Source organism: Ursus arctos, unplaced genomic scaffold (assembly GCF_023065955.2).
Source record: "Ursus arctos isolate Adak ecotype North America unplaced genomic scaffold, UrsArc2.0 scaffold_36, whole genome shotgun sequence".
Classification (NCBI taxonomy): domain Eukaryota; kingdom Metazoa; phylum Chordata; class Mammalia; order Carnivora; family Ursidae; genus Ursus; species Ursus arctos.
In genome coordinates, this window is record NW_026623050.1 from 6,041,570 (window position 1) to 6,069,399 (window position 27,830).

General features: G+C 39.8%; 1 protein-coding gene across 11 annotated transcripts in view; it reads right to left on the minus strand.

Annotated features, from left to right (window-relative positions):
• Window positions 1-27,830, minus strand: part of FSIP1 (fibrous sheath interacting protein 1) — a 182,151-nt gene that overhangs the window by 138,267 nt on the left and 16,054 nt on the right. For 7 of the 11 annotated variants that reach the window (XM_044377516.3, XM_048218679.2, XM_048218668.2 and 4 more), the window contains 4 exons: window positions 26,559-26,713; window positions 25,121-25,214; window positions 2,997-3,098; window positions 510-634 (listed from right to left, as the gene is read on the minus strand). In XM_044377516.3, the coding sequence (XP_044233451.1) occupies window positions 510-634; window positions 2,997-3,098; window positions 25,121-25,214; window positions 26,559-26,713 (476 nt within the window). The remainder of the gene's footprint in view (window positions 1-509; window positions 635-2,996; window positions 3,099-25,120; window positions 25,215-26,558; window positions 26,714-27,830) is intronic. The other 4 variants (XM_048218671.2, XM_048218659.2, XM_026480047.4 and 1 more) reach the window with 1 other exon arrangement.

Consider the following 27,830-nt stretch of genomic DNA (forward strand, 5'->3'; position numbering starts at 1 on the left):
TAATCAAGGCAAGGGACAAGTGACGGGCTTCCTGGAGGCTCAGCCGGAGTGGGCAAGGGGCAGACAGCCCATTGGCCTTTCCAGTTCTGCCAGGAAGCATTTTCCATGCAAATTTCTAAATGCACCAGCTATAAACTCAGTCTCATTAGTTTAAAAAGCCAACTTTACTAATATGCAATTTAAAATCTAGGAAACATTGTCTGAAGCTATTATCTAAATAAATGTGTTTCAAACTGCAGGAACCAGATTCGTTTCTAGGTAGTGAAATAAACATACTGAATTGCAGCCAGCATTTTTAAAAGGGGTAGAATAAGAAAGGATGGAATAAAAAATAAGAAGGTTAAGTACTGGTCCATTAAAGCTTTTCTTTCAGTGTTATATGCTGTTTCAATTACATATACATGTATCATGATCAAAAAAAAAAAAATTTAAAGACCGTGAACACAACTATTTTCATTTTCATAACTCATCTAATCCCCCATTCTGATTTCTAAATTCTAAATACATACCTCAATGTTTCGCTTAATGAAATCCTGGCTGTGTTTACCCTGGAGCTCAATCTTTTCTGTATCTGAGAAAGGTTTCTTTTCCGCTTCAATCAATGACTCATTTCCTCCCACATCATAGGTAAAATCTAATATTAAAAAAGTTCAAAATTTTTCGTAATTATAATTGTCCATTATGCTAAAATTTTAAATTAAAATTACATTAAGCATACATTAAATATACATACATTAAATATATAAGAAATAAAGCAAGCATTAAAATATATAAGCATCATTAAAATACATAAGAAATAAAACATATACAGAATAACTTCTAAATTCCAAATCCAGAAACCTACTATGCATGGAGATTTATTCTTACAGAAAAAGAAGATGTGATACACACACAGACAGTAGAATATTACTCAGCCATAAAAAAGAGAAAGAGCTTGCCATCTGCAACAACATGGATAAACCTAGAGGGTATTAAGCTCAGTGAAATGAGTCAGACTGAGAAGGACAATTACCATGTGATTTCACTCATAGGTGGAATCCAAAAAGCAAAACAAATGGATAAATAAAGAAACAAAAGGTAGAATCATACCTATAAATACAGAGAGCAAAGTGATGGTTGCCAGAGGGCAGGAGGGTGACGAGATGGGCAGGATGGGTGAAGGCCAGTGGCAGATGCAGGTTTTCAGTTAGGGAATGAAAAAATCACGGGGATGAAAGGCACAGCGTAAGGAATATAGTCAATGGTATCGTAATAGTGTCGCATGGTGACAGAGGGGAGCACACTTGTGGTGAGCACAGATGAATGTGTGAACTTGTTGAGTCACTATGTTGTACACCTGAAATTAGTGTAACATGTGTATCAACTAAACTCAAATGAAACTAATTATTTTATCTCAGTCTTTATATGAAACAAAACTTCCCCTAAAGACTAGAGTCATTCCCTGCTGTCCTATTAATATGCCATCACCCTCTCTGAACAGTAACTTTTTGTTCAAACCTGTCTTCTAAGCAAAGTCTGGGCATTAGGGTCCTGGAAGTTCGACATCCCATCTGTGCAAACCCTTAGAGCTCATCTCAGTTTGTCATTTTTTCTCAACCTTTGAAAAGAGGCCTGAGTCAACTTCTGAGTTGTTCAGAACCTGGGTGCTCAAAATAAGGGTAAGAAAAATACCTATGGACTCTTATTCCCTTTATTAAATATCTCATTTTCACTGTAGTCACGTTTAAAGCATTTAAAACAAGATCATGTGTATGCTTCTTCAAAACTCTAAAAACAAGCATAAAGAAGAACCTTCTTAAATGACAAATGGAGTCCACCCTACAAAAGAGGATCAATTGCCACATTAAAGTCCAACAGAGAAAAAAACCAGCCAGTAGCTCAAGCCAGACAAGGTTTACTGAAAAGTTATCTTTGTTTTATAAGAGAGGGTATGTCAATAAGAAGGATTAAGGGAGCTAGTCAGTTGGTATATTTATAGGTAAATATCAAAGATTCAACAGGAATTTAATAATTAAAGAATATATTTTTATAACAACAGCTGGAAAGAAGCAGGAAGAGGGTAAGGTCTATGGATGTAAATTCTTTTCAAACAAAAAGTGAGTAAGAAATAAGTTTCGCTCAAATTTAAGTTACAAGTTTCTAGGCAAAACAATCTGTATTTTATCATTGGGATTTTATTTCTTTAATCAATAACATTTTTTAATCAACTACCAATAGTTAAAGTGTGAGTTACTTTTTCGGTGAGTGGCCTCCTTAGATATAAAATATGCAACTTCTTCTATAACCAAGTTGTGTATAGTCTTTGAAGTTGAAATATGAGGTTTATTCACTCACTTCAAGTTTCATATACTCTTAAACAATACAACATTAAAATAACTCAAATTAAATGCATTCATATTGACATTTATAATAGTTTTTAAAATTGTAGTAACAAAACATTGGGTTGTCTGGTCAGTACTGTCTCACTAGAAATGTCCTCTCCTCTCCACCCTGGAGGTGACTGGCAGTAGGAGCTGTCACGTTCCTTCATCAACCGCGACCCTCTCTGGGTTGGAAGAGTTGGTTGGCCCAGGGGTAGGCGCCTAACCCAAGCTGGATCAGTTGTTGTCTTCTCTGAAATTTTGAAATTGAGTCCCCTCTCAATGATTAACCATAGAATATGTTCTCGGGAATCAAAAAAGCTGTCTACCTCCAGGATTATTTCCAAAAATTTTCTTTTTTGCTTAAGCTAGTTTTCTATTACTTGAAACCAGCTTTGCTTTAACTCTTTATTATATAAAATTTAAATATCCAAAAGCAGAAAGAATGGTATCACAAACCCTCAACAACTAACTTAACAATGATTAACTTGTGACCAACCTTGTTTTCATCTAGAACCTTCACCTGCTTTCACCTGCCTCTGGATTAAGTTACATCAAAAGATTTCATCTGTGAATATTTTTGTATATAGCTAGTATTTTGTGACGATATGCAAAATCACACGAATTAAAACATACCTTGATTGGCATTCTGTATACGGTTTTCATATTCTTCTGGAGGGACTTGAGTGTGAAACACTGGGAAAAATGTGTCTTCATGCTCATAGCGAGAGGGATCTGCTGATTTAAAAAAATCCCTTGTTCAATACGCAACATAAGTAAAAAGTTGCCTACGTGAACAGTTGTTTAAAAGGAAGATCTAACATTCTCTACAATATTCCTCAATCCCCTCCACCATACACATTTGTTAAGACGTCACTTCCGGGTTATAATGATAATCACCTTTATGCACATTAGCCACTGAAACAAACAGCAGAAAAATCAAGACTGCCGAAAAGCATTTCCCTAGGACTGCTATGCAAAGAGGATGTACAAGTATGTGCTAAAAAACCACACTAACTCCCTGGAGTTAATGTATCCAAATTCCAACATTCATAATATAGAGAACACGCACACTGACTAACTTTGTATTTTTTTTTTCTTTTACATCCCCAAATAAAGATTTCAGATATATGGTCAATAAGATAAAAACATGTGTTTGAAAGAGAAAACCAGGAGACTCTTAGCAGTTAGCTTTCTTGCTTTGGGATAGCTTTGGGATTTACGCTCTTGGGCCAATACCCATAAAGAAATTAGGAAATTGTGTTTTTTTCAACTCTTCTTGTTTCAGTGTAATTTATTTTATTTTCTCCTGTGAGCTAAGGTAGCCACCGTATATCTGCAAGAAACTGCTAACGTAAACCAGTATCCTTTTCTTTTAAGTCTCTATGTCTTAACATGAGAGACTCTGCCAGGTTGTGGCACAGAAATGTTTTTGCTTCAAAAACATGACAAGGCGTGAGCATGGTATAGTATCCACCACCCATCTCTGAAACACACCTGGTTCACGCACCCTCTTGGACGTGATATGGGCAAAGGAAGTTGGCAGAAGATACATTCACCCCAACACACAAATATCACCCAATTCAAAACACGCAACGTCTGAGGGTAAAAGGAAATGTTTCGATTCCAATTCCCTAATTTGGAATTCAAAACAAGGGAGCATCGTTGGGATTGACATTATAACGTTAATCCTGCATAATCTTTGATGAGTTAATCTAGCAAATCAGTGGGGTAAGCCTTGGGTGGCAGAGGGCTAAGCTACTTTTGTGTATGGGGCGCCTGGGTGGCACAGCGGTTAAGCGTCTGCCTTCGGCTCAGGGCGTGATCCCGGCGTTCTGGGATCGAGCCCCACATCAGGCTCCTCCGCTGTGAGCCTGCTTCTTCCTCTCCCACTCCCCCTGCTTGTGTTCCCTCTCTCGCTGGCTGTCTCTATCTCTGTCAAATAAAGAAATAAAATCTTTAAAAAAAAAAAAAAAAGCTACTTTTGTGTAAAAGACAGAAAGGTTTAAGTTCTTTTCGAGTGGTAATATATTTATTTTTGATCCCATAATTCCTTTTTAATAGTTTCACTCACTTTTACACCAAAGCACCTAGAAAGACACAATATGAAACCCTGCAATACTAAAAACTGTTACAGCAAGGTGATATTTGGAGATAATTTTAACCTAAGGGCTTTTCCTAGGCTAAAATTATTCTTGTGATCCTGCGGCTCTTCACAGTCTCAGTGGTGTTCTGTACACTCAGTAGCTCGGACAGAAGGCGGGCCCGGCCTAGAGCAAAGGCATCATAGCTCAGCTTTGAGCTTAAAAGACAACAGCTTTGAAAGTTGGTTATTCAACTGCAGGAGCTTAACTCCTCAAAGGAAAAAAAAAAAAAAGCATTTTCTGAATTTCCAAAGTTCTCCTTTAGAAAACTCTTCCTTACAGTAAAAAAACAAAAACAAAACAGAGCAAAAAAACGTATTACTATAGAAGAACTAATGGAATTAGAAAATAGTCGTTGGGTACCATCATAATAATAACTGGTTCAGGTAAGAATCACCAATGGCTGGAAAAGTAGTAGATGAAAGTTGGAAGAATGACACAATAGCTTCGGAGTACCTCCCTGCAAGATGACTCACTCAGTACAAAAGGAACACTGGCAACTTTACAGTGGAGAAACCTGGCAGACACCACCCTAACCAAGTGATCAAGGTTCACCTCACCAGTTATGGCACAATCAACATCGTGTACTTTCTGATAGGATCCATGAAGACACATTGGGATTCCCGCCAAAAATGTATAACCTGAACCAAATCTCATGGAACTAGAAACAAACCTGGACCGGGGAACAGTCTACAAAATATCAAGCCTATAGTCTTCAAAAATGCCAGTGTCGTAGAACACTAAGAATGCCCTAAAGAGACATGACAACTAAGCACAATACATGATCGGGGATTTTCTGTTGGTAGAAAGGATTTTAGTGGGACAATTAGCAAAAGAAGAAAGCCTGTAGACTGGACAATAGTATTGGATCGGCGCTAATTTCCTCACTCGTGCATGTGTGTGTGCAAGAGCCCTTGTGTGAAGAGGGAGACAGAGGGGACAAACATCTCTACAGAGACAGACACAGAGACGGAGGATGTGGCAACATGTTAACACCTGGAGAATCTGGATAAAGGGTTTTTGAAAACTCTTTGTGCTTTTCTTGAGACTTTAAGTCCGAAATTATACCAAAATTAAATTTAATAGGAAATTTTAAAAGATTCCTCTCCTCGCTACAAATATTTATGGGGGGGGGGTGCAAAAACAATCTCCCTTAGGAGGTCAAGAGCCAGACTTTGAAGGACTGAGCACATTTTAAATAAGAGTCTTAAAAGAGAAAGATTTCAGGATGGGATATAGTTGTTTCATGCCTAAGGAAGACATTGAAGTCCACCCCAGACAGTGGAGAAGGATCTGAAACAGCATCAGAGGAAACGAATTTAGAGTAGACGCAAGTGACACAGGCGTGAGGCTGCTCCCTGATACGGGTTCCCTTAGAGGGAAGTTGAAATCCCGAAACTGGATTGAAACCCCCAAAGAAAACGAGGAAACCCAGAGCAGAGTGGGCTCTTCCTCACTGCAAGGCTCTGAAAGAAGACTCCACGCACAGTGCTCCACCCTTACACGTGATAGCTGCAAAGCAGCAATGGCAGTGTGCCATGTTTAGAGGGACAGAGGCTCTGAAATTCATCCTCTGCTTGCTCTCTCACTCACTTTCTCTCTCTCACACACACACACACATACACACACACCACAATTCCTCAGGGCTGGCCTATGGCATGAACATCTAGAAGTTCTCGCCCCTGCGAACTACACGAACCCTCCCCCACTGCACATCATTATGCCAACCAAAGATGCACATATCCAAATGTCCCCTAGAATTGACAACCATTCTATTAGACTATAATGTCAATAAATTCAAAATAGCAAAGCAATATTATAAATTTCTATATTAACTTTTAAAAGACAGGGCTTATTAAAAATATTCTGGAGAACAAGGGAAAGGCACCACCATTTTCCAATTAACTACTACATCAGTAAGGAAATAAGTACACAATAACAACTTGTAGAGAAGAGTGATAACACCATGTACTAAAGAATGCACTTCAGAGATAAAGCTATATTTAGAAATAAGTGCATAGCAATGATGCTTTTATCATACGGTTACAGACCAAACTGTATCCCTCCAAAATGTGCATATGGAAGCCCTAACCTCCTGTGTGCCTGTGTTTGAAGACAGGGCCTTTAAGGAGGTAATTAAAACTAAATAATATCACTGTGTGGGGCCCTAATCTAACAGAACTTGTGGCCTTATAAGAACAGGAAGAGATGCCAGAGATCTCTTTATCCCATTCCCCGCTTCCCTTGGCACAGAGAAAAGGTCACGAGGACACAGTGAGAAGGTGGACATCTGCAAGCTGGGAAGACAGACCTCACCAAAAAATGAATTTTCCAGCACCTTGATCTTGGGCTTCGAACCTCCAGAGCTGTGAGAAAATAAATTTCTGCTGTTAAGCCACCCGACCTGTGATATCTTTTTATGGCAGCGTAGCAGGCTAATATACATATTTTAAGAGAAAATGAAATGAGCTTAACTAATTTAACTGAAGAAGCTAGAGAAAACAATAACAAGGCCAAGAAAAGAAAGCATAAAGAAACAAGCTAGAATGAGCAAAGAAATTCAAAACTGGCTCTTGAAGGTATAAAAAGAAAAATCTACAAGTGCAATTTTAAAAAGAGAAAACACTAATTGTGATCAAGATGACATGTTTTCAGTGAAAAACACACAGATCACTGGAACAGAAAAGGGAGTTCAGAAACAGACTCACAAAAATATAGTCAACTGATCTTTAACAAAAAAAGCAAAGGCAATTCAGTGGAGAGAGGATGATCTCTTTAACATGGTGCTGGAATAACTGGATGTCCATACGCAAAGGAAGGAAGGAAGGAAGGAAGGAAGGAAGGAAGGAAGGAAGGAAGGAAGGAAAACAAACCTGGAGAGGGAACTTACACTTTTCACAAATAATTCAACTAATGTAAAATGCGAAACAATAAAACTTCTAAAAGAAAACAGAGGAGAAAAACCCATGTGATCTTGGGTTTAGTGATGAGTTTTCATACTCAACACCAAAAGCATGATCCATGAAAGAACAAAATTGATATACTGAACTTTATTAGAACGTCTGCTCTACAAAATACACTGTAAAGAAAACAAAAAAGACAAGCCACAGGCTAGGAGAAAATACGTGTATTTACCAAACACGTATCTGATAAAGGATTTGTATCCAAAATACACAAAGCACTTAAAACTGAACAGTAAGAAAACAACAATCCAATTTTTTTAAATGGGCAAAAGATCTGAACAGACAACTCACTAAAGAAAATATACAGAGAGCAAATGAGCACCTGAAAAGATAGACAACATCATTTGCCATTAGAGAAATGCAAATGCAAATTAAAACAACGAGATACCACTGCATACCTGTTAGAATGGCTAAAATCCAGAAAACAATACCAATCGCTGCCAAAAATGCAAAGCAACAGGAATTCTCATTCTTTGCTGGTGGGAATACAAAACGGTAGAGCCAACTTGAAAGACAGTCAGTTTCTTACAAAGTTAAACAGTCTTCCCATATGTTCCAGCAAGCCTGCTCCTAGATATTTATCAAAGTAAATTGAAAATTTACAACCACAAAAAAAAAAATCTGCATAAAATGTAAAGCAGCTTTATTCACAATCACCAAAAACTGGAAGCGGTCAAGATACCTTTCAATAGGTGAAGGTATAAACAAACCGTGGTACAGCCATAGAATGAAATACTGTTCAGTGACCAAAAGAAAGCAGCTATCAAGCCATAAAAAGACATCGATGAATCCTAAAGGCATATTGCTAAGTAAAAAAACCCAACCTGGAAATGCTACATACTGTACGATTCCAATTATATAACATTCTGGAAAAGGCAAACTATAGAGACAGTAAAAAGATCAGAAGCATCTAGAGGTGTGGGGGGAGGAGGGAGAGGTGACTGGGAATTCACACAGGATTTTTCGCAGTGGTGAAACTATTCTATATGATTCTCTACTGCTGGTCCCGTGACACTGTGCATTTTGACAACCTATCGCTTCACAACACAGAGTGAACTGTAATGCATGAAAGTTTTCCAAATATCATTTAGGATGTCAGAGAATCCCAAGATGGAACACAAACTGTGACCAAACGATCTAACTGCGTTACAAATGTCTGGAACAGTCTCACTGAAGGGGGTAGGAAAAAGGTATTCACCTTAAGTATCTGCGGAAACGAGTGGAGTCTGCAAGTATGGCGCATGGTCTGTGCCAAACTCTGCTAATAACAGAGACTGCACCTGAGCACTGAACTCCAGGTGACTAAGTTGTCTCCTATAGGGTACAGGTTAACAATTTTAATATCACTCCACATTTACTGGAATTGCGCAACAAGTGAAGGGAGGGCCAGTGGTGAGAGCCAGGTTTCTCACTGTCAGAGTAGAAGTTACAGTTAAGCAAGGGCAAATGGTTAGAAAGATTCATGTGGTAACAGCATAAAGTTGGAGACATCAGTATGAATCCACGTTTAGCTTAATATAGATACAGAGGGTTACACATAGAAATACTTATAGACATGGTATATAACAGGTTAGTATACTCACAAATATTTCCTTCCTTAGAGGGCCTAGAATCAATGACTCCCCAGTAGCAACAGCACACCTAGCATCCAGATCTTGGTTTCTAATATCATTCTCCAATCAGAGGAACCAGGGCTCCCTGAAGAGACAACTGATTCTAGGACTCAGATAGGAAATATACAAGCTGGGAGGTGGGGGAAGGGAGGGGAGGAAACATACAAACTGAGTCTGGTGCATCCCATAGTGCCAGAAAGTAAGGACGGGCTCAACGACAATAAAACCGGCCATGTTGGAGGTACATCAAAGGGACACGGGGGTGGGGTGGGGGACCCTGGGTAGCTCAGTCGGTTGAGCGTCCAACTCTTGATTTCAGACTCAGCTCAGGTCATGATCTCAGGGTTGTGAGATCGAGTTCCCTCTACCTCTGCCCCCTCTTAAAAAATAAAAAGGGACATAGATGTCAACTGAAAGAGCTCCCAATGACCAAAACTAGAAAAATTTGAGCGGCAAAATAAAGGGATATTAGATTACTATAATCCAATGTATAAAATAAATATCCACAAGTCTATATTGATATAAAGAAATGATTGAGGGGCGCCTGGGTGGCTCCGTCATTAAGCGTCTGCCTTTGGCTATGGGTGTGATCCCGGGGTTCCTGGGATCGAGCCCCACATCAGGCTCCCTGCTCTGCTAGGAGCCTGCTTCTTCCTCTCCCACTCCCCCTGCTTGTGTTCCCTCTCTCGCTGGCTGTCTCTCTCGGTCAAATAAATAAATAAATAAAATCTTAAAAAAAAAAAAAAAAGAAATGATTGAATAAGTACATGGGAAGAATAGACAAATCTCCCATGCAGATAATTCAAAATAATTTATGTAAATACCCTGCCTTCAAGGAGGTGAAGTGTAACTCCCTACCTTTCAAGAAAGGGCTGCACATAGTAACTTCCTTCCAGAGACAGGATGGAAAGGGGGGAAAACTGAAGAACTTCACCGTGGAGAAATGTGACAAACACCTCCTCAGCCAGGTGATCAAAGTTGACCTCCACACTGATAAGTTACGTGGCTAGTATGATGTGACGGAATGGAAATGGCACTTTAACTTCATAGTGTTCCTCCCAAGAACATGCAACCTTTGTCAAATCATAAGAAAAATATGGATAAATCACAATTGCTGGAAATTCTACACGATACCTAATGAGTACTCCTCCTAACTGCCAAAGTCGTCAAAAGTCTGAGAAAGTGCACAGCCAAGAGTGGTCTAGGGAGACATGAGGACGCACATACTAACGTAATGTGGTATCTTGGATGGCACCCTGGAACGGGAAAAAAAAGGGTAAAAACTAAAAGTCTGAAGAAAGTGTAGGCTTATTTAATAATAATGTATCAATATCGGTTCATTATAACAAATGTACCATACTATATGAATAATAGGGGGAGATGGTTACAGGTATATGGGAAATCACTATGCTATCGTCCTAATTTCTCGTAAATCTAAAACTGTGCTTTAAAAAAGTTAACTTAAAAAAAAAACTTTAAGATTGTAAAGAGGAAGGAAAACAGGAATTAAATCAGAAAAAAGAAATGTGGCATAATAAACAATAAGGGGAATTATTCTTTTAAAATACTATATGAAATTTTATTAGTAAAATGTTCAATCCTGGTGAAATGGACGTTTTGAAATCTCACTGACATGGATGTATTGCCAGAAATGACCCAGAAGACTAGAAAACTGAAATATAATAGTAAATATGAAAGAAGCTGAGAAAAGAGTCAGAAAATTGCCTCCAAGAAATTATTTGAAACAGATGGTTTTTCCAGTGCAATCTTTCAAGTTTTTAGGGAACAGATAATCCCCACATTATATAAACTATTTCAAAGCATAGAAATAAATGAACAGCCAGCCCCAATCATTTTATGAAGTTAACACAGCCTCACAAATCACACACACACACCCTCCCAACCCCACCTCTGCTGTCAACACCAGAACATACATGCACATGGGCACACACAGTCATACACACACACACACACACACACACACACAGAGCAAATCTCACTTATAAATATAGATGCAAAAATTCTGAGTAAATTCGGCCATTCAAATCTGGTACTAAGTTAAAAGAATAATCCTTCATAACCAAGAAATACTGACCAAAGAATAACACTCATTTAGTATTTAAACATCCTGATTTTAGAGGCACCTGGGTGGCTCAGTTGGTTAAGCGTCTGCCTTCAGCTCAGTTCACGGTCCCAGGGTCCTGGGATCGAGCCCCGCATGGGGCTCCCTGCTCCGCGGAGAGCCTGCTTCTCCCTCTCCTTCTGCTGTCCCCCACGTGCCCCCCCCATGCTCGCTCTCTCACTTCCTCTCTCTCAAGTAAATAAATAAAATCTTTTAAAAATAAATAAATAAATAAATATACTGATTTGAAAACATTAAATAAGCTTGTCAAGATGGAAAAAACCTGATGATAGTTTAAATACCTAATGGAATGCACCCATAAATTTCAACACTAAGTCTTTATAAAGTTCTCAGAATAGGAATAATTATTGAAAAGGACACAAAAATTAACGTTATTTCAAGGTGATCATAAACTAACGAGACTCAAAGCAAACAACTAAAGATAATTAGAATGAATAAGAGAATTTAATTGTAACTGCGGCCCAGAAGAGATCGGTGGTCCAACTCAAGCACTCAGGCAGAGAGGGCAAAGCCTTCCTTCGTCCACCTTGTAGCTCTATTCAGGTCCTCAACAGCTCGGATGATGCCCACCCACACTGGGGAGGGGGACTCTACTCAGTCTACCAATTCAAATGCTAGCCTTTCCTGGAAATGCCCTCAAAGACACACCCAGAAATAATGCTTACCCAGACATCTAGGCATCCCACCATCCAGTCAAGTTGGTGCATAAAATTAACCACCGCAAAGTCTGGATGGATGATGAAACCATTAACCCAGATAGAGGAAAACACACAGGAGGAGAAACAGATTTCAACAATGAGAGTAAGGGAGAGGCGAGAAGAAAAACAGGAGAGCTGGCAGGGAATGATGACACCAGTAAAAATGTTACTGGTCTATGACTGGCCAACTGCACTAGATGCTACAGAGAGGTCAAGTAGGGTAAAAACCGGAAGTCTGTCACTAGGCTTAGAATTTAAGAGGACCGCTGATGAAGTAGTTTCTGTAGTGTGAAAGGAGAAAACACAGACCACCAAACAGTTGAGAAGTAAATGGAAGTTGACCAGGTAGCCCCAGTACGTGTGGACTGTTCTTTCAAGAAGTCTGACCTTTAAGAAGAAGGGAAGTAAATGGGACCTGTTTGGGAGCAGGGTGAAGAACTGAGGGAGGAGGTTTTATTTGTCTGTTTGGCTGGTTTGATGGCTCTTTCTGTTTGGGGACCAGAAGATTCAAACATAGTAAGCTAGAGGGAAGGAGAGAGAGGAGGACAGATAGAAGCCCTAGGTGAGACACAGAATCATGGATGGATCAGGAGCCAGGGGCAGAGTGAAAGGGATGGGATGTCGTTGACCTTGGCCTTGGAGAACAGCACCTTCCCTCAATCTAAAATAAGAAAGACGGGGGATGGAGGAGAACAGAGTGCAGTTTAGAGACAGAAGGAAAGAAAATGGAAGGGAGTCACACCCGGGTGGTTGTTTTCTCTGGGCATAAGAAGGCCGGAGTGAAGGACTTGCAGAAGACAGGAGGTTAAACACATGGTAAGCATTTGGAACGGCCACTTTGGAGAATGCAAAAGACATTGCTAGGCAATATTAAGACTGTAACAGAGGTTAAAAACCAAAAATCCTTAACTGCCCAGTCACCACAATTGATTCTCTCCCTCAATCCTCTGCAAAACAGGGTGGAAAAAGACTACCATATTTTCTTAGAATATTCCATCTTAACATCCACGAGGAAAAGTGGCACATACCTGAATTTCACAGAAAAGCATTTTCAAAAAGGTATTTTCAGATCATTAGAACCCTAGTTGATTAAGATGCTGTTGTGTTGTGCTTACATGAGCTTATAAATTTAGAGCTGGGAACACAGAGGCCAACGTGACAAAGGAAAAAGGAATAACCTCCTTCTAAAACACTGCTGACAAACAACTCCATCATCAGATGTGTTTCCCCCAGAGTACAGAATTCTGTCTCTACCCATCAGAGAAATGCTAAAAACTAAGGGAAAACTCCTTACGGTATGGTAAGGAGTTTTGATTTTCACCAGATCTCTCTATCAAAACTTAAAAGTGGCCCCTCAAAAATGGGGTGAAAAGACTTCTAAAATATTTCTGAGATCTCTAGCAAGTGTAATATTGTCTGCTTCAGCATCTCAATAGTTAAACTTGAGGTTATTAAGTTTGGATTATCAAGTCAAAAGGTGGGGGGAAAAATCAACTTAACGTGGTTTTTCTCTTTCTCTTGGTGTCAAGGCCCCACTTGTGTTTACCTGTCAATAAAACCAAATATATGACGCAACAACCAGTACCTTTTCCTTTGTTTTGCTGTTGGTTCTTTGTGATGTTAGAGGGGCTAGGATGTATTTTGTATCTGAAGCGCTGGTTTGAAATTGCCATCGTGCTACCCGCCTGGAGTCCCTCAAATTACACTTAAATAAAAGGCTAAGCCATTGCAAGGGGGGGGCGGGGGTAAGGAAGAATATTCAACCTAGGAATGTCTCCCTTTTTTTTTTTTTTTTAAAGGGAAAAGAGGCAGAAGGAAAATTTGGGTATGTTTGTAGATATGCGTTTAAAGTTCAAGTCTAAAAAAATTTTTTTAATTAAAAAAAAATTAAGTTCAAATCTAAGTAAGTCTGGCTCCAAACTCGTCCAGACGCTTTTTACAAGTGCGTATTTTAACTAGATGCTGCCACCTACTGGATAATTTACAAGGGTTTGTGCTTTCCTGGTAACAGAAAAAGTTCTGGAGAGGAATGGGGCAAAAGATTTCTGTTTTCATAAGCCTTATAGAAACATTTTATTTTAAAACTTACAGCTATATATAGGCTTGATCAAAATAATTGTTTCAATTTTGTACTTTTAATTATGAGGGGTAACCAAAGTTCAGTGAATAACATGGGAAAGAAATCTCAGAATGAAACAAATGTAAGTAGTTTCACACCATTTTCTAATATGCAACTATGTTGTAACAGTAGGAATTGAAGACTTTAAAATCACTGCTATGTGGTCAAACCAGACCCTTACATTTCTATTAATTTCTCTTCTACAGGGGCGCCTGGGTGGCACAGCGGTTAAGCGTCTGCCTTCGGCTCAGGGCGTGATCCCGGTGTTACGGGATCGAGCCCCACGTCAGGCTCCTCCACTATGAGCCTGCTTCTTCCTCTCCCACTCCCCCTGCTTGTGTTCCCTCTCTCGCTGGCTGTCTCTATCTCTGTCAAATAAAGAAATAAAAAATCTTTAAAAAAAAAAAAAATTTCTCTTCTACAGACAGTGAAAATTCTCTGCTAATAATACCTTTCTTAAACTGAAGATTCCAAAAGTTTCCTCTTTGGGAATGAAGTAATAACTATGTTATGTAAAATGTAAAGAAAAAATGTGTAATTAGCCTAATAATGTAGTCCAAAGTAAATATCTCCTTTGGTTTTTAAGACACTTAGAAATCAGATATGCATGACTGTTAAAAATATGCTTATGATATAAAAACCCAGCAGGAACTTTCACTAAGGAATTTGCCTTCTCTAAAAGACCAGTCACCAAAAAAACAAAAAGAATCTACTTAACTCTGAAGAACCAGGAACGCAGTAACATTGTCCCTTCCCTTGGGCACACCAGTCCCGCATGAGCTACAGACAGTAGCGAGAGTGAAAAGCAAGAGCCTAACAGTATCTATTATTCCCATTCCTTTTCCATTGACCCAACTTTTGCATCTTCTCTGCTCTGAGCACAATAAACACTGCCAATACATAATAACTAAGAATTCGAAATCTAAAAATTGGAACTCTAACATGATAATGTTTAAACCAGTGATTTTCCCTGAACATAGGTTTCGAGTCCCTGGTAACTCCAGTTTTCAGCTCATGCAGCCCAACTGATTTCCACATTAAAACATTAGAACTAATCTAACGTTACTGCAAATGTCTGAAGGGCCTATCGTAGTCACGTGACTCCAAAGCTACAGCAGGGAGCTCTACAGGTTTAAGCCAAATACACAGGCATGAACTTTAAAAATGAATGTATTTGATAGTTCTGGTTTGATTTTGAAGAAAAGACAACTGAAAACAAAAGTCTTGCCCTGCAGGGCCAGAAGTTCATTTGGTAGTGAACTCTATGCCTGAAAAGGTTAACGTCAAAAAGTCACCACGGATCCTCTGTTTCACAGTCCCCCCTCCAGAGTCAACCAGGGGAGGTAGGGGCGGCCTCTTAGAACCGCATCATCCATTAGGGAAACCAGCATCCAGCTCCAGCTTTCCTGAAATACAGCTGCTGTGATACTATCATAGCCAGAATTATATTCCTGACACTGCCCATGTTCTTTATTTGGGAAAACAAACACAGTCTTGGTCCTAGGAAGGTACAGAATTACCGACAGACATGAAAGAAAATATAAGAAATCGTACTTTTCGAGACAGATTATCTTCATACAATAGCCTTCGGACATTTAAGTTAGTAAAATAGCATTCTATAAACTATAAGGTTAGAGGTGCTTTGCAGCCTTTTTTCTTTTCTTTTTTTTTTTTAAAGATTTTATTTATTTATTCGACAGAGATAGAGACAGCCAGTGAGAGAGGGAACACAAACAGGGGGAGTGGGAGAGGAAAAAGCAGGCTCATAGCGGAGGAGCCTGACGTGGGGCTCGATCCCATAACGCCGGGATCACGCCCTGAGCCGAAGGCAGACGCTTAACCGCTGTGCCACCCAGGCGCCCCTGCGGCCTTTTTTCTTAAATAGTGGACTCCCTGCTAAGCAACTCTCAAAGAGAAAAACAGGCTTGAGAAAAACACGTTATTGCAAAATCTTTTTGAAAAAGACAATAGACCTGCCCCAATAAAATGTATTACAAAGCTACAGTAATAAAAACCGTGCGATACTGACATCAACGCAGACAGAAATATTAATGGAAGAGAATAGAAAATTCGGAAAGAGACCCAATTAGTGCATGATAAAGTTAGCATTTCAAATAAGTGAGGAAATGATGAATTATCCAATAAAAGGTACTGACATAACTAGTGTTAAAATCAAAACAAACAGAGACTGGGCACCTTGGTGGCTCAGTCGGTTAAGTGGCCAATTCTTGATTTCAGCTCAGGTCATGATCTCAGGGTCCTGGGATGGAGTCCTGCAGACTCAGTGGGGAGTCTGCGTGAGATTATCTCTCTCCCTCTCCCCCTCCCCACCCCGTTCATGCTCTCTCTCTCAAATTTAAAAAAAAAGGGTTGCCTGGGTGGCTCAGTAGGTTTAGCATCTGCCTTCAGCTCAGGTCATGATCCCAGGGTCATTTTGTTGTGATATATGAGGTAGAGAGCTGATCTGGTGGGTTTTTTTCCCCAATTTGTTAGCTGCATCAAAAGATCATAAATACCAAAATAAAACCAATGAACCAGAGAAGTAGTCATTAGTAAAAGTTCATTGTGCACACATCAAAAAGCAGCTTGTAAACTGGGAACACTAAAACCAAAACATGGCATGAGGCTCAGGGGTATTTTCTTATAAAGTAGAATGGTTACATCATATCAATTTTGGAAAAACACTTGCAGTTTTGCTTGTGATTTCCAGACACATAAGCAAGAGATGACCCAGGTCAAGATAGCCTTGCAAAAGAAGCTAAATTAAGTTTTGTTTGTATGACTAAACTGCTTTTGTCTGCTCGGACAATGTTTAAGGCTTGTCTCCATTTGCTGTTGGTTTTTTAATTTAATTTAAACAATTTTTAAAGATTTTATTTATTTGACAGAGAAAGAGTGAGAGAGCACAAGCAGGGGGAGGGGCAGTGGGAGAGGGAGGAAACAGACTCCCCGCTGAGCAGAGAGCCCGACGTGGGACTCAGTCCTGGGACTGAGGATCCTGACCTGAGCTGAAGGCAGACGCTTAACCAACAGAGCCACCCAGGCACCCAACACAAGTACATTTTTATGTCATCTAATATTGGAAAAGGCCTTTTTAAGCTGAACAGCAATCAATGAAAAGAGAAAAGAAATGACTGATTTAGCTAAATAAAAAAAATATCAAGTTTGGGAGAGCAAGAAATACCATAAAACTAAAAATAATAAGTTAGAAAAAAATGTTTTTGGTATTTATAATAGTCAAAGAATTAGTATCCTTAATATATAAAGTAGTCTTTCAAATCAATAAACAGGAGCACCTCATTTTATAAAAGAACAAGTAACTCACAAAATGGCTAAAAGAAAAAATATTCAACCTCCTTAAATATCACAGAGATACAAATTATAACTCCATTTTAAATAAGTGAAGCTTTAAAACAACTATTAAATCCACTGTTGGGGCGCCTGGGTGGCTCAGTGGGTTAAGTGTCTGCCTTCGGCTCAGGTCATAATCCCAGAGTCCTGGGATCGAGTCCCACATTGGGTCCCTGCTCAGCAGAGACCCTGCTTCTTCCTCTCCCTCTACCCCTCCCCCAGCTCATGCTCTCTCTTGCTGACTCGCTCTCTCAAAGAAATAAATAAAATCTTTAAAATAATAATAATAATAATAAATCCACTGGTATTGTGGGTATAGGAAAACAATTCTCAAATACACTACTTGGGAGGAGTCTAAATTGGTATAACATTTTAATGAGTCAATATGAATAAAAATCTTTAAAATGTCCAAGCCCTTTCACTTAGTGATTTCCCTTCGAAAGTGTATTCATTTCCTGTATCTACTGTCACAAATTCACACAAACTTGGTCACTTAAAACAGCAGAAATTTATTCTCTCTCAGTTCTCGAGGCCATTAGTCCAAAATCAAGGTGTCAGTAGGGCTGCACTGCCTGTGGGGGCTCTCGGTGAGAGTTCATTTCTTACCTCTTCCAGTTTCTGGCGGCTGCCAGCATCCCTTGGCCCGAGGCCACGTCACTCCAACCTCTGCCTCCTCCTTCACATGGCCTTCTCTTCTGTGTGCCTCTTCTCCCTCTGCCTCTCTCTTATGAGGATACTTAGGATGGCATTTAGAGCCCTCCTCCATATTCCACGATTATCTCCTCATCTTCAAATCCTTAACTTACTCACATATGCAAAGACCCTTTTTCCAAATAAGGTAACATTGACAGCTTCCAGGGATTTGACATGGCTATCTCTTGGGGGTCCATTTTTTCAACCTAGTTTTCAACCTAATTTTTTCGATTACCACGAGAGGTCATAATAGAATAATTACCCAAGGATGTTATCACAGCCTTATAATGTATAACTAAAGAAGTTGAAAAACAAAGAAAATAATCTAAATGTTTAACAGGAGAATATTAGTTAAATAAATTATGGTACATCCATGTAGGGAGTCATTAAAAATAATGCTGACACAGCATAAGGAATATAGTCGACGATACTGTACTAGTGATGTACCAGGCCGGATGGAAGCTATACTTGTGGTGAACACAGCACAATGTATAAACTTGTTGAATGACTATGTTGTACACCTGAAATGAGCGCAGCATTGTGTGTCAACTATACTCGAATTTTCAATGCTGATTACATCAATGCTGATGTAAATCATTCCACTTATCTATTGTTACATTAAAAAATCACCCAAAATTTAGTACCATACAGTGATAATTATTGCAGGCAAGATCTACTCATGGATGCTAACATTAGTGGACAAAAGTTTGGGGGAAAACAAGATATTTGCATAATCTTAAAGTATCTCGCCCAAGGTATTTATTAATTCTAAAAGGAAAATTAGTAACTGTACAATAGAGAAACCTGGCAGACACCAACTTAAGCAAGTTTTCAAGGTTACCATCCCCAGTGATATGAGACATTAACCTTAGGTACCCTGAGTGTGACTGAGTGAGAGCCCATACTTTCTGGAGTATTCTTAACAAAAATGCATAGCCTCTATCTAATCAAGGGAAAACCATCACACAAACTGAGACTGAAGGATATTTTACAAAATAGCTGACCAGTACTCTCCGGAAGTGTCAAGACCACAAGAAACAGGTAAAAACTGAGGAACTAACACAAATTAGAGGAGACTAAGAAAATATGACCACCAAATGCAAAATGGGATCCTGGGTTGGATACTAGAAAATAAAAAGGAAAATGGTGGGAAAACCAGTGGGATTTTAAGAAGGCCTATAGTTGAATTAATAGTATTATACCAACATTAACTTCTTAGTGTTGATCATCGTAAAGTCGACCCTTGAACAACATGAAGGTTAGGAGAGCCAACTCCCCATGTAGTCAAAAATCCATGTACAACTTTTGACTCTGCCCAAACACTTTACTAATGGCCTATTGCTAACTAGAAGCCTTACCAATAGTGTAAACAGTCAATTAACATACATGTTGTATGTTACAAGTATTATACACAGTATTATTAAATAGGGTAGGCTGGAAAAAGAAAATGTTATTAAGAAAATCATACGGGGAACCAGAAAAGACCCTAAATAGCCAAAGGAATGTTGAAAAAAAAATAAATGAAAACTGGAGGCATCACAATTCCAGACTTCAATCTCTATTACAAAACTGTAATCATCAAGACGGTATGGTACCGGCACAAAAACAGACACGTAGATCAATGGAACAGAACAGAAAACCCAGAAACAGACCCTCAACTCTATGGTCAATTAATCCTCAACAAAGTAGGAAAGAATATCCAATGGAGAAAAGACAGTCTAACAAATGGTCTTGGGAATATTTGACGGCCACATGCATAAGAATGAAACTGGACCGTTTCCTCACACCATACACAAAAATAGACTCAAAATAGATGAAAGACCTAAACGTGAGACAGGAATCCATCAAAATCCTAGAGGAGTGGGACACCTGGGTGGCTCAGTCGGTTAAACATCTGCCTTCAGCTCAGGTCATAATCCTGGGGTCCTGGGATACGAGCCCCAAGTCGGGTTCCCTGCTCAGTGGGGAGTCTGCTTCTCCCACTGACCCTCCCCCTGCTTGTGCTCTCTCTCATGCACACTTTCTATCTCTCTCTCACTCAAATAAATGAATAAAATCTTATAATAATAAAAAAAAATCCTAGAGAAGAACACAGGCAGCAACCTCTTCAACCTCGGCCGAAGCAACTTCTTGCTAGACACATCTCCAAAGACAAGGGAAACAAAGGTAAAAATGAACTATTGGGACTTCATTGAGATAAAAAACTTTTTCTTTTTCTAGATTTTATTTATTTATTTGACAGAGAGAGAGAGAGACAGCGAGAGAGGGAACACAAGCAGGGGGAGTGGAAGAAGGAGAAGCAGGCTTCCCACTGAGCAGGGAGCCTGATGCAGGGCTCGATCCCAGCACCCTGGGATCATGACCTGAGCTGAAGGCAGACGCTTAGCAACTGAGCCACCCAGGTACCCAAGATAAAGAGCTTTTGCACAGCAAAGGAAACAATCAACAAAACCAAAAGACAATCCGCAGAATGGGAGAAGATATTTGCAAATGACATATCAGACAAAGGGCTAGTATCCAAGATCTATAAAGAACTTACCAAACTCAACGCCCAAAGAATAATCCAGACAAGAAATGGGCAGAAGACACAAACAGACATTTCTCCAAAGAAGACATACAAATGGCCAACAGACACATGAAAAAAATGCTCAACATCACTCAGCATCAGGGAAATACAAATCAAAACCGCAATAGAGGGGCGCCTGGGTGGCTCAGTCATTAAGTGTCTGCCGTTGGCTCAGGGCATCATCCCGGAGTCCTGGGATCGAGCCCTGCATCGGGCTCCTCTGCTGGGAGCCTGCTTCTTCCTCTCCCACTTCCCCTGCTGTGTTCCTTCTCTCGCTGGCTGTCTTTCTCTCTGTCAAATAAATAAATAAAATCTTAAAAAAAACTTCAATGCGATACCACCTCATACCCGTCAGAATCGCTAAAATTAACAAGTCAGGAAATGACAGATGTTGGTGAGAATGAGGAGAAAGGGGAATCCTCCTACTAATGGTGGGAATGCAATCTGGAGCAGCCACTTTGGAAAACAGTATGATGGTTCATCAAAAAGTTGAAAATAGAGCTACCCAATGACCCAGCAATTGCACTACTGGATATCTACCCCAAAGATACAAACGTAGTGATCCAAAGGGGCACCTGCACCCCAATGTTTATAGCAGCAATGTCCACAATGGCCAAACTGTGGAAAGAGCCCAGATGTCCATCGACAGATGAATGGATAAAGAAGATGTGGTATACACACATACACACACACACACACACACACACACACACACACATATAATGGAATATTATGCAGCCATCAAAAAATGAAATCTTCCCATTTGCAATGACATGGACGGAACTAGAAGGTATTATGCTAAGAGGGTATTATGCTAATGAGAGAAAGGAAATTATCATATGATCTCACTGATATGTGGAATTTAAGAAACCAAACAGAGGATCATAGGGGAAGAGAGGAAAAAATAAAACAAGATGAAACCAGAGAGGGAGACGAACCATAAGAGACTCTTAATCACAGGAAACAAACTGAGGGTTGCTGGAGGGAAGGAGGGTGGGGGGATGGGGTAACTGGGTGATGGACATTAAGGAGGGCATGTGATAAAATGAGCACTGGATATTATATAAGACTGAAGAATCACAGGCCTGGACCTCTGAAACCAATAATGCATTATATGTTAATTAACTGAATTTAAATTTTAAAATGTTTTTAAAAAATCAGAAGGGGGTGTCTGGTTGGTCCATTCAGTTGAGCATCTGATTCTTTGTTTCAGCTCAGGTCAGATATCAGGTTTGTGAGATCGAGCCCCACATCAGGTTCCGTGTTCAACAAGGAGTCTGCTTCAGATTCTCTCTCTCCCTCTGACCCTCTCACTCGTGCTCTCTCTCAAACAAATAATAAATAAATCTTAAAAAAAAAAAAAAAAGAAAATCATAAGGCAGAGACAATGCCTTTACAGCACTGTACTGTAAAACATCCACGTGTAAGTAGACCCATGAAGTTCAAGTCCATGTTGTTCAAGGGCCAGCTATACTACGGGTATACAAGATGTTAACGTTAGGGGAGGCTGCGTAAAGAGTAAACAGGGGGGGCGCCTGGGTGGCACAGCGGTTAAGCGTCTGCCTTCGGCTCAGGGCGTGATCCCATCATTATGGGATCGAGCCCCACATCAGGCTCCTCCGCTATGAGCCTGCTTCTTCCTCTCCCACTCCCCCTGCTTGCGCTCCCTCTCTCGCTGGCTGTCTCTCTATCTCTGTCGAATAAATAAATAAAATCTTTAAAAAAAAAAAAACAGTAAACAGGAACTCGTGCTGCTTTGCAACCTTTCTGTAAGTTTAAAATTATTTCAAACTAAAAAGTAAAAAAACAAAACTTAGTGGCACAAAACAGTGACCATTTTACTACGCTCATGATTCTGTGGATCAGTAATTTGAGGGACACGGCAGGAACAATTTGTCTCTGCTCCACCGTGAATGAGGTCTCAGCTGGGGTGGCTGCATTTGGCTGGAGGTGTCCGTAGCAGCTCGCCTGAGACCATATGTCTAGCCTTGGCTATTCTCTACATGGTGTTTGCTAGGAATGAAATGTCCTCATATCTCTGGTGTCTGCAGTGAAATACTGAGTCGTTAGGTTAGTTTCCAAGGGCTACTGAAACAAATAACTTCGGAACGGGTGGCTGAAAACAATAGAGATTTCTTCTCCCACAGTTCTGGAAGCTAGACATCTGAAATCAAGCTGTCAGCAAGGCCAGGCCCCTCTGAAGTCTCTAGGGAAGAATCCTTCCTGTGTCTTCCAAGCTTCTGCTGGCCCCCAGTGACCCTTGGCATTCCTTGGCTTGTAACTACATCATTCTAATCTCTGCCTCTTTCTGCACGTGACCTTCTTCCCTGTGCCATCCTGTCTCTGTGTCTCTATGTATCTTCTCTTCTTATAAGAACACCAAACATTGGATTTAGGGCCCACCTAATCCAGTACGACCTCATCTTAACTAATTACATCTGCAAAGACGCTATTTCTTAATAAGGCCCATTCTGAGGCTCTAGGTAGACATGAATTCTGGTGGGACAATACTGAACTCACTATAGGTGGGAACTGGCCAGCATCACTCCCTCTGTGTAGCCTCTACATGTGGCTTGTTTGGACCTTCTCATAGCATGGCACCTTCAGTGTAGTCTGACCCCTTACAGGATGGTTGGCTTTCCTCTGAGTGAGCTTTCTAAGAAGAGAAGCAGAAACTGCCAGTCCTCTCAAGGGCTAGGGCTGGAACTGGTGTAGGATTACTTCTGCTGTAATCTATTGGTCAAAGTAGTCCCAGCCCAGCCCTGAAAATACAGGATGACACAGACTCCACCCCTCTATGAGGACTGGAATGAACTTACTTAGAGGAAAGGAACTGATGGCAAACATCTTAGAAACCAACTACTGCACAGCTCTGTTCTTACTGACAGCTAAAGGTGCTCATGAGATACAAATTAGTAGAAAACAGATTACAAAACACCATATACATCATTTGATCTCATTTTTATTTTTAAAACATATATGGATATTTGCACTAAAATGTCTCAAAAGAAAGAGTAAATAAAAATATTAATAATGATTATCTCTGCAAGTTAAGAATTTAGGTGATTTTTTTCTTCCTATCTACCAATATTTTTTTTTTTTAAAGATTTTATTTATTTATTCGACAGAGATAGAGACAGCCAGCGAGAGAGGGAACACAAGCAGGGGGAGTGGGGAGGAAGAAGCAGGCTCCCAGGGAGGAGCCTGATGTGGGGCTCGATCCCATAACGCGGGGATCACGCCCTGAGCCGAAGGCAGACGCTTAACCACTGTGCCACCCAGGCGCCCCACCTATCTACCAATATTTTCTAATACAGATTACATGTGTTATTTCCATAACAAAATAGAAGGAGAAAGTAAATGATCTATGATTTTAACAGGCAAATAGCTTTTGGTGTTTTAATTAGGATATACAAATGGTAAATTTCAATAAGGCCAATCTAGATATAGATCTATCAAGGAGAAACTCAGACAGACTCATTTAAAAAAAAACAAAAAAGTCCTTAGTCATAGAAAGGGCAATCCAGATAGGCACCTGCCTTCTTGGGGAGAAACATTTGATGTATTCCGAACCCAAATCCCTCAGGCCCAAGCAGTTTCTGAATCTCAATGCTGGGTCCAGAAAGAAACAAACTTGAAGGAATTTCATTCATATCAAAGCTCACGCTAAACAGCCGCAGAAGTCTGAGTCAGGTTCTCCGGCTTCTGCAATGTTAGACGTTCACTTTGCAAAAGACAGATGGAGCCCAGGATTCTCAGAGAAATCAGAGGCCCCTGCTCAGTCAGTCTTACCCCCAAGCAGTACTGGATAACCACTTATGTGACGTAGGTTAAAGGATTTCCACAGTGTCCTGCCAAAACATATCAACTGCTTCCCAATCCCTAAAATGTTCACCACCGTCTAAGTAAGTGAAAGATTACACGACTCCATAAACTTCTGTAGATGAAGAAGGAGGAGGAGGAGGAGGACGAGGAGGAGGAAAAGAAGGATCACAGATATACATAAACATGAGTTGGGAACGTAGAAACATGTGCAATTAATTGGCTGGTCTCAAAAGCAAGACTAGAAGAGAAAAAGAAACTGGACAAATCAGTAATGGCTTTTTACGAAAGGGCTTGCAGAAGCCTGAGTGGGACACTCCATGGGAGAATTCTAGACAGTTAGGAGACTGTCTACATCGACAGAGTGTCTAGAGGTCTCTAAGAGGCACAGAAAGTAAAGGCAAAGACATTTTGTCTATTTCCCAATTTTACATTGCCCCTACCCCACACCCTTGAGCAGATACAAAACCTAGAAACCTCTGAAACTTACCTACACTCAGGACAGTTCCATATAATCCTATCTCAGTTGATCGTTTCCCCTAAAGAACAATTAGGCTCAAAGAAAAAGAAAACAGCTGAACTGGGAATTTTACTTTAATCCAAATAATCTACGACTCTGAGATAAAAAGAGGGACAAATTTTACTCACCAGCAGTTTCTTCTGATGCACCAGTCAAAGCTAGAAACTTTTTTGTATTTTCCATCTCTTCATTACTTTGCAAAGTTTCACTAGTTTTTGCAGACTAATAAAAGAGAAACAAGTTTAAACATGGAAAAAGAAGGCAACTATACTCATCGATATTTTTTCCAAATTCCACTGATTCCAAACTGTGTACATACAAACGAGAAGGTTCAAGTCTTTTGTATTCCTTTAGTTAGGAAATCTATTAGTGTTCCCATTCCCACAAATTCTAGCAATGAATATTCCCAAATAGAGTTAGGATATATGTCTATCATGACACAATAATTATCTTGCTTAAATCTTCAGCTTCTGTTCAGTATTTCCTATAACTAATAAGTAACCTAGAGGTACATCGTCAAATTACAGTTTCAGACATTTCAAGATTGATACTGTATTTTATTATGGGTCATCTTTCTTGTTTCCAAACAAGTGAAAATTTGTTTTGAGATTCAAAAAGAGTAAATGACAGACTAACTTTTTCTGCTAAAATTTACATAAACCATTTCTCTAGTTTTAAGCACTGCATTTTGAATGGTGCTTTCGTTCTACCCCGTGGTCTGCCTGGGAATCTTGTAAAAATGTATTCTTAATTACTTCATTATTAATTCATATTATCGTCTAGGAATTTCCTTGAAGTCAGTCAACTGATCAAGGAGGAATTTTTCAAAAACAACCAATCTGTTTTTACGATACTCCTTGCTTTCAAAGGGCTCTCCTTAAAGGCTCAAAGTTCAAATATGAGCCAATGGCTATACATCGAGTCAGCGCAAGCATCTGGTCAACTTCCACCCCTCAATACTACAGAGAATAAAAGGTCCAAGAAGGCCAAGGAACATGAACGGAGCACAGGAAATGTCCTGAGACAGAAGCAAATAGAGCGTGGTCCCAGACCACAAGCACTTCACAGCTTCTAAGAGATCTGGACCAGCATATGAAATAGTGAACTCCCCACTTCTTGGTCACAAAAGTTTACTCAAATAATAATGGTCACCAGAGGGTGAAATGTTTGGTATATTTATGTATTTATCTCCACACTGTCAGCTTGCTGAAGAAGAAGTAGAAACACATTCTCGAAGAACATAGGCACCACATCACTTTGTATGCCAGAGATGGGGGATCCCCAGCCTGACGCTGGGAAGAGAGGTCTACTGCTCTGTCCGTGGAAAACGACCACGCCAATGCAGTGCCTGAAATCTGGAATGCCGCTAAGTTACCTTGTGCAGTTCCAGAACACCACCTCCCTCACCCGCACCCCCCCCCCAATATGGACATATACACACCACTGTCCTACTTGCACAAAATTAATCAGTAAAGGCAGACCACGCTGATACAACCACAGTCTTTTCTTACTCATCGTAGAGGAAACTGCTTCCTCCATGTCAGCATTCGGTTAAACAGTTCTTACCTTCAGTTCCTCCCACAGCTTTATTCTCATGTCTACACCTTGCTTCTTAATTTCTTTTTCTCTATATTGTCGCTTCACCAATATCTTATCAAGCCTCTTCATCTTCTGAAGAGCATCTTGAAGTTGAGAATCTAATTCTTTTAATTCGGGTTCATCTATATTGTGTCGAAAGGAGGAGTGAGCTTGACGTTTAGTACAACCATAAAGTTTCCCTTTGTGTTTACCGTTCGTTCTTTCAGTCAACGTATGTTTACGGCTCACGAGAATACCTAACAATGGTGTCACGTATCTTGATTTACAAAGTGCTTTCACATGTATTTTTTCATATAATTATCTAACAACCCTGTGAAACAGACATTTATCTCTGTTTTATAGTTGAAATAACTGGGTCTTTTCTTTTGTCCCTTTTTAAAATTTTTTTAATTTGAGCATAATTGACACACAATGTTACATTAGTTTCAGGTGTACAACATACTGATTCAAAACTCTATAACATGCTGTGTGCTCACCACAAGCATAGCCACCATCTGTCACCATTTAATGCTATTCCAGTACCACTGACGGAAAAAAAATAAAACAATACCATTGACTGTATTCCCTATGTTGTGCCCTTTATTCTCATGACTTACTCATTCCATAACTGGAAGCCTATTATTTTCCACTCCCCTTCACCCATTTTGCCCATCCCCACTAACCCTTTCTTTTTCACAACTATCACTTGGTTCTCTGTGTTTATAGGTCTGATTCCACTTTTTTGTTTATTCAGTTTTCGTTTTTATTTTTATTTTTTTTAAAGATTTTATTTATTTATTTGACAGAGAGAGGGACAGCCAGCGAGAGAGGGAACACAAGCAGGGGGAATGGGAGAGGAAGGAGCAGGCTCCCAGCGGAGCAGGGAGCCTGATGCGGGGCTCGATCCCAGGACACTGGGATCACGCCCTGAGCCAAAGGCAGACGCTGAACGACTGAGCCACCCAGGCGCCCCTCATTTTTGTTTTGTAGATTCTACATATAAGTGAAATCATATGGTATTTGTCTTTCTCAGTCTGACTTATTTCAATTAGCATAATACTTGTTAGGTCCAACCATATTGTCACGAATCACAAGATCTCATCTTATTATAGCTGCCCAATGTTCCATTGTGTGTATGTGTGTGTGTGAGTGTGTGAATATATACCACATCTTCTTTAACCATTTATCTATCGATGGACACTTGAGTTGCTTCCATATCTTGGCTATTATATGTAGTATTATAATACTACAATAAACATA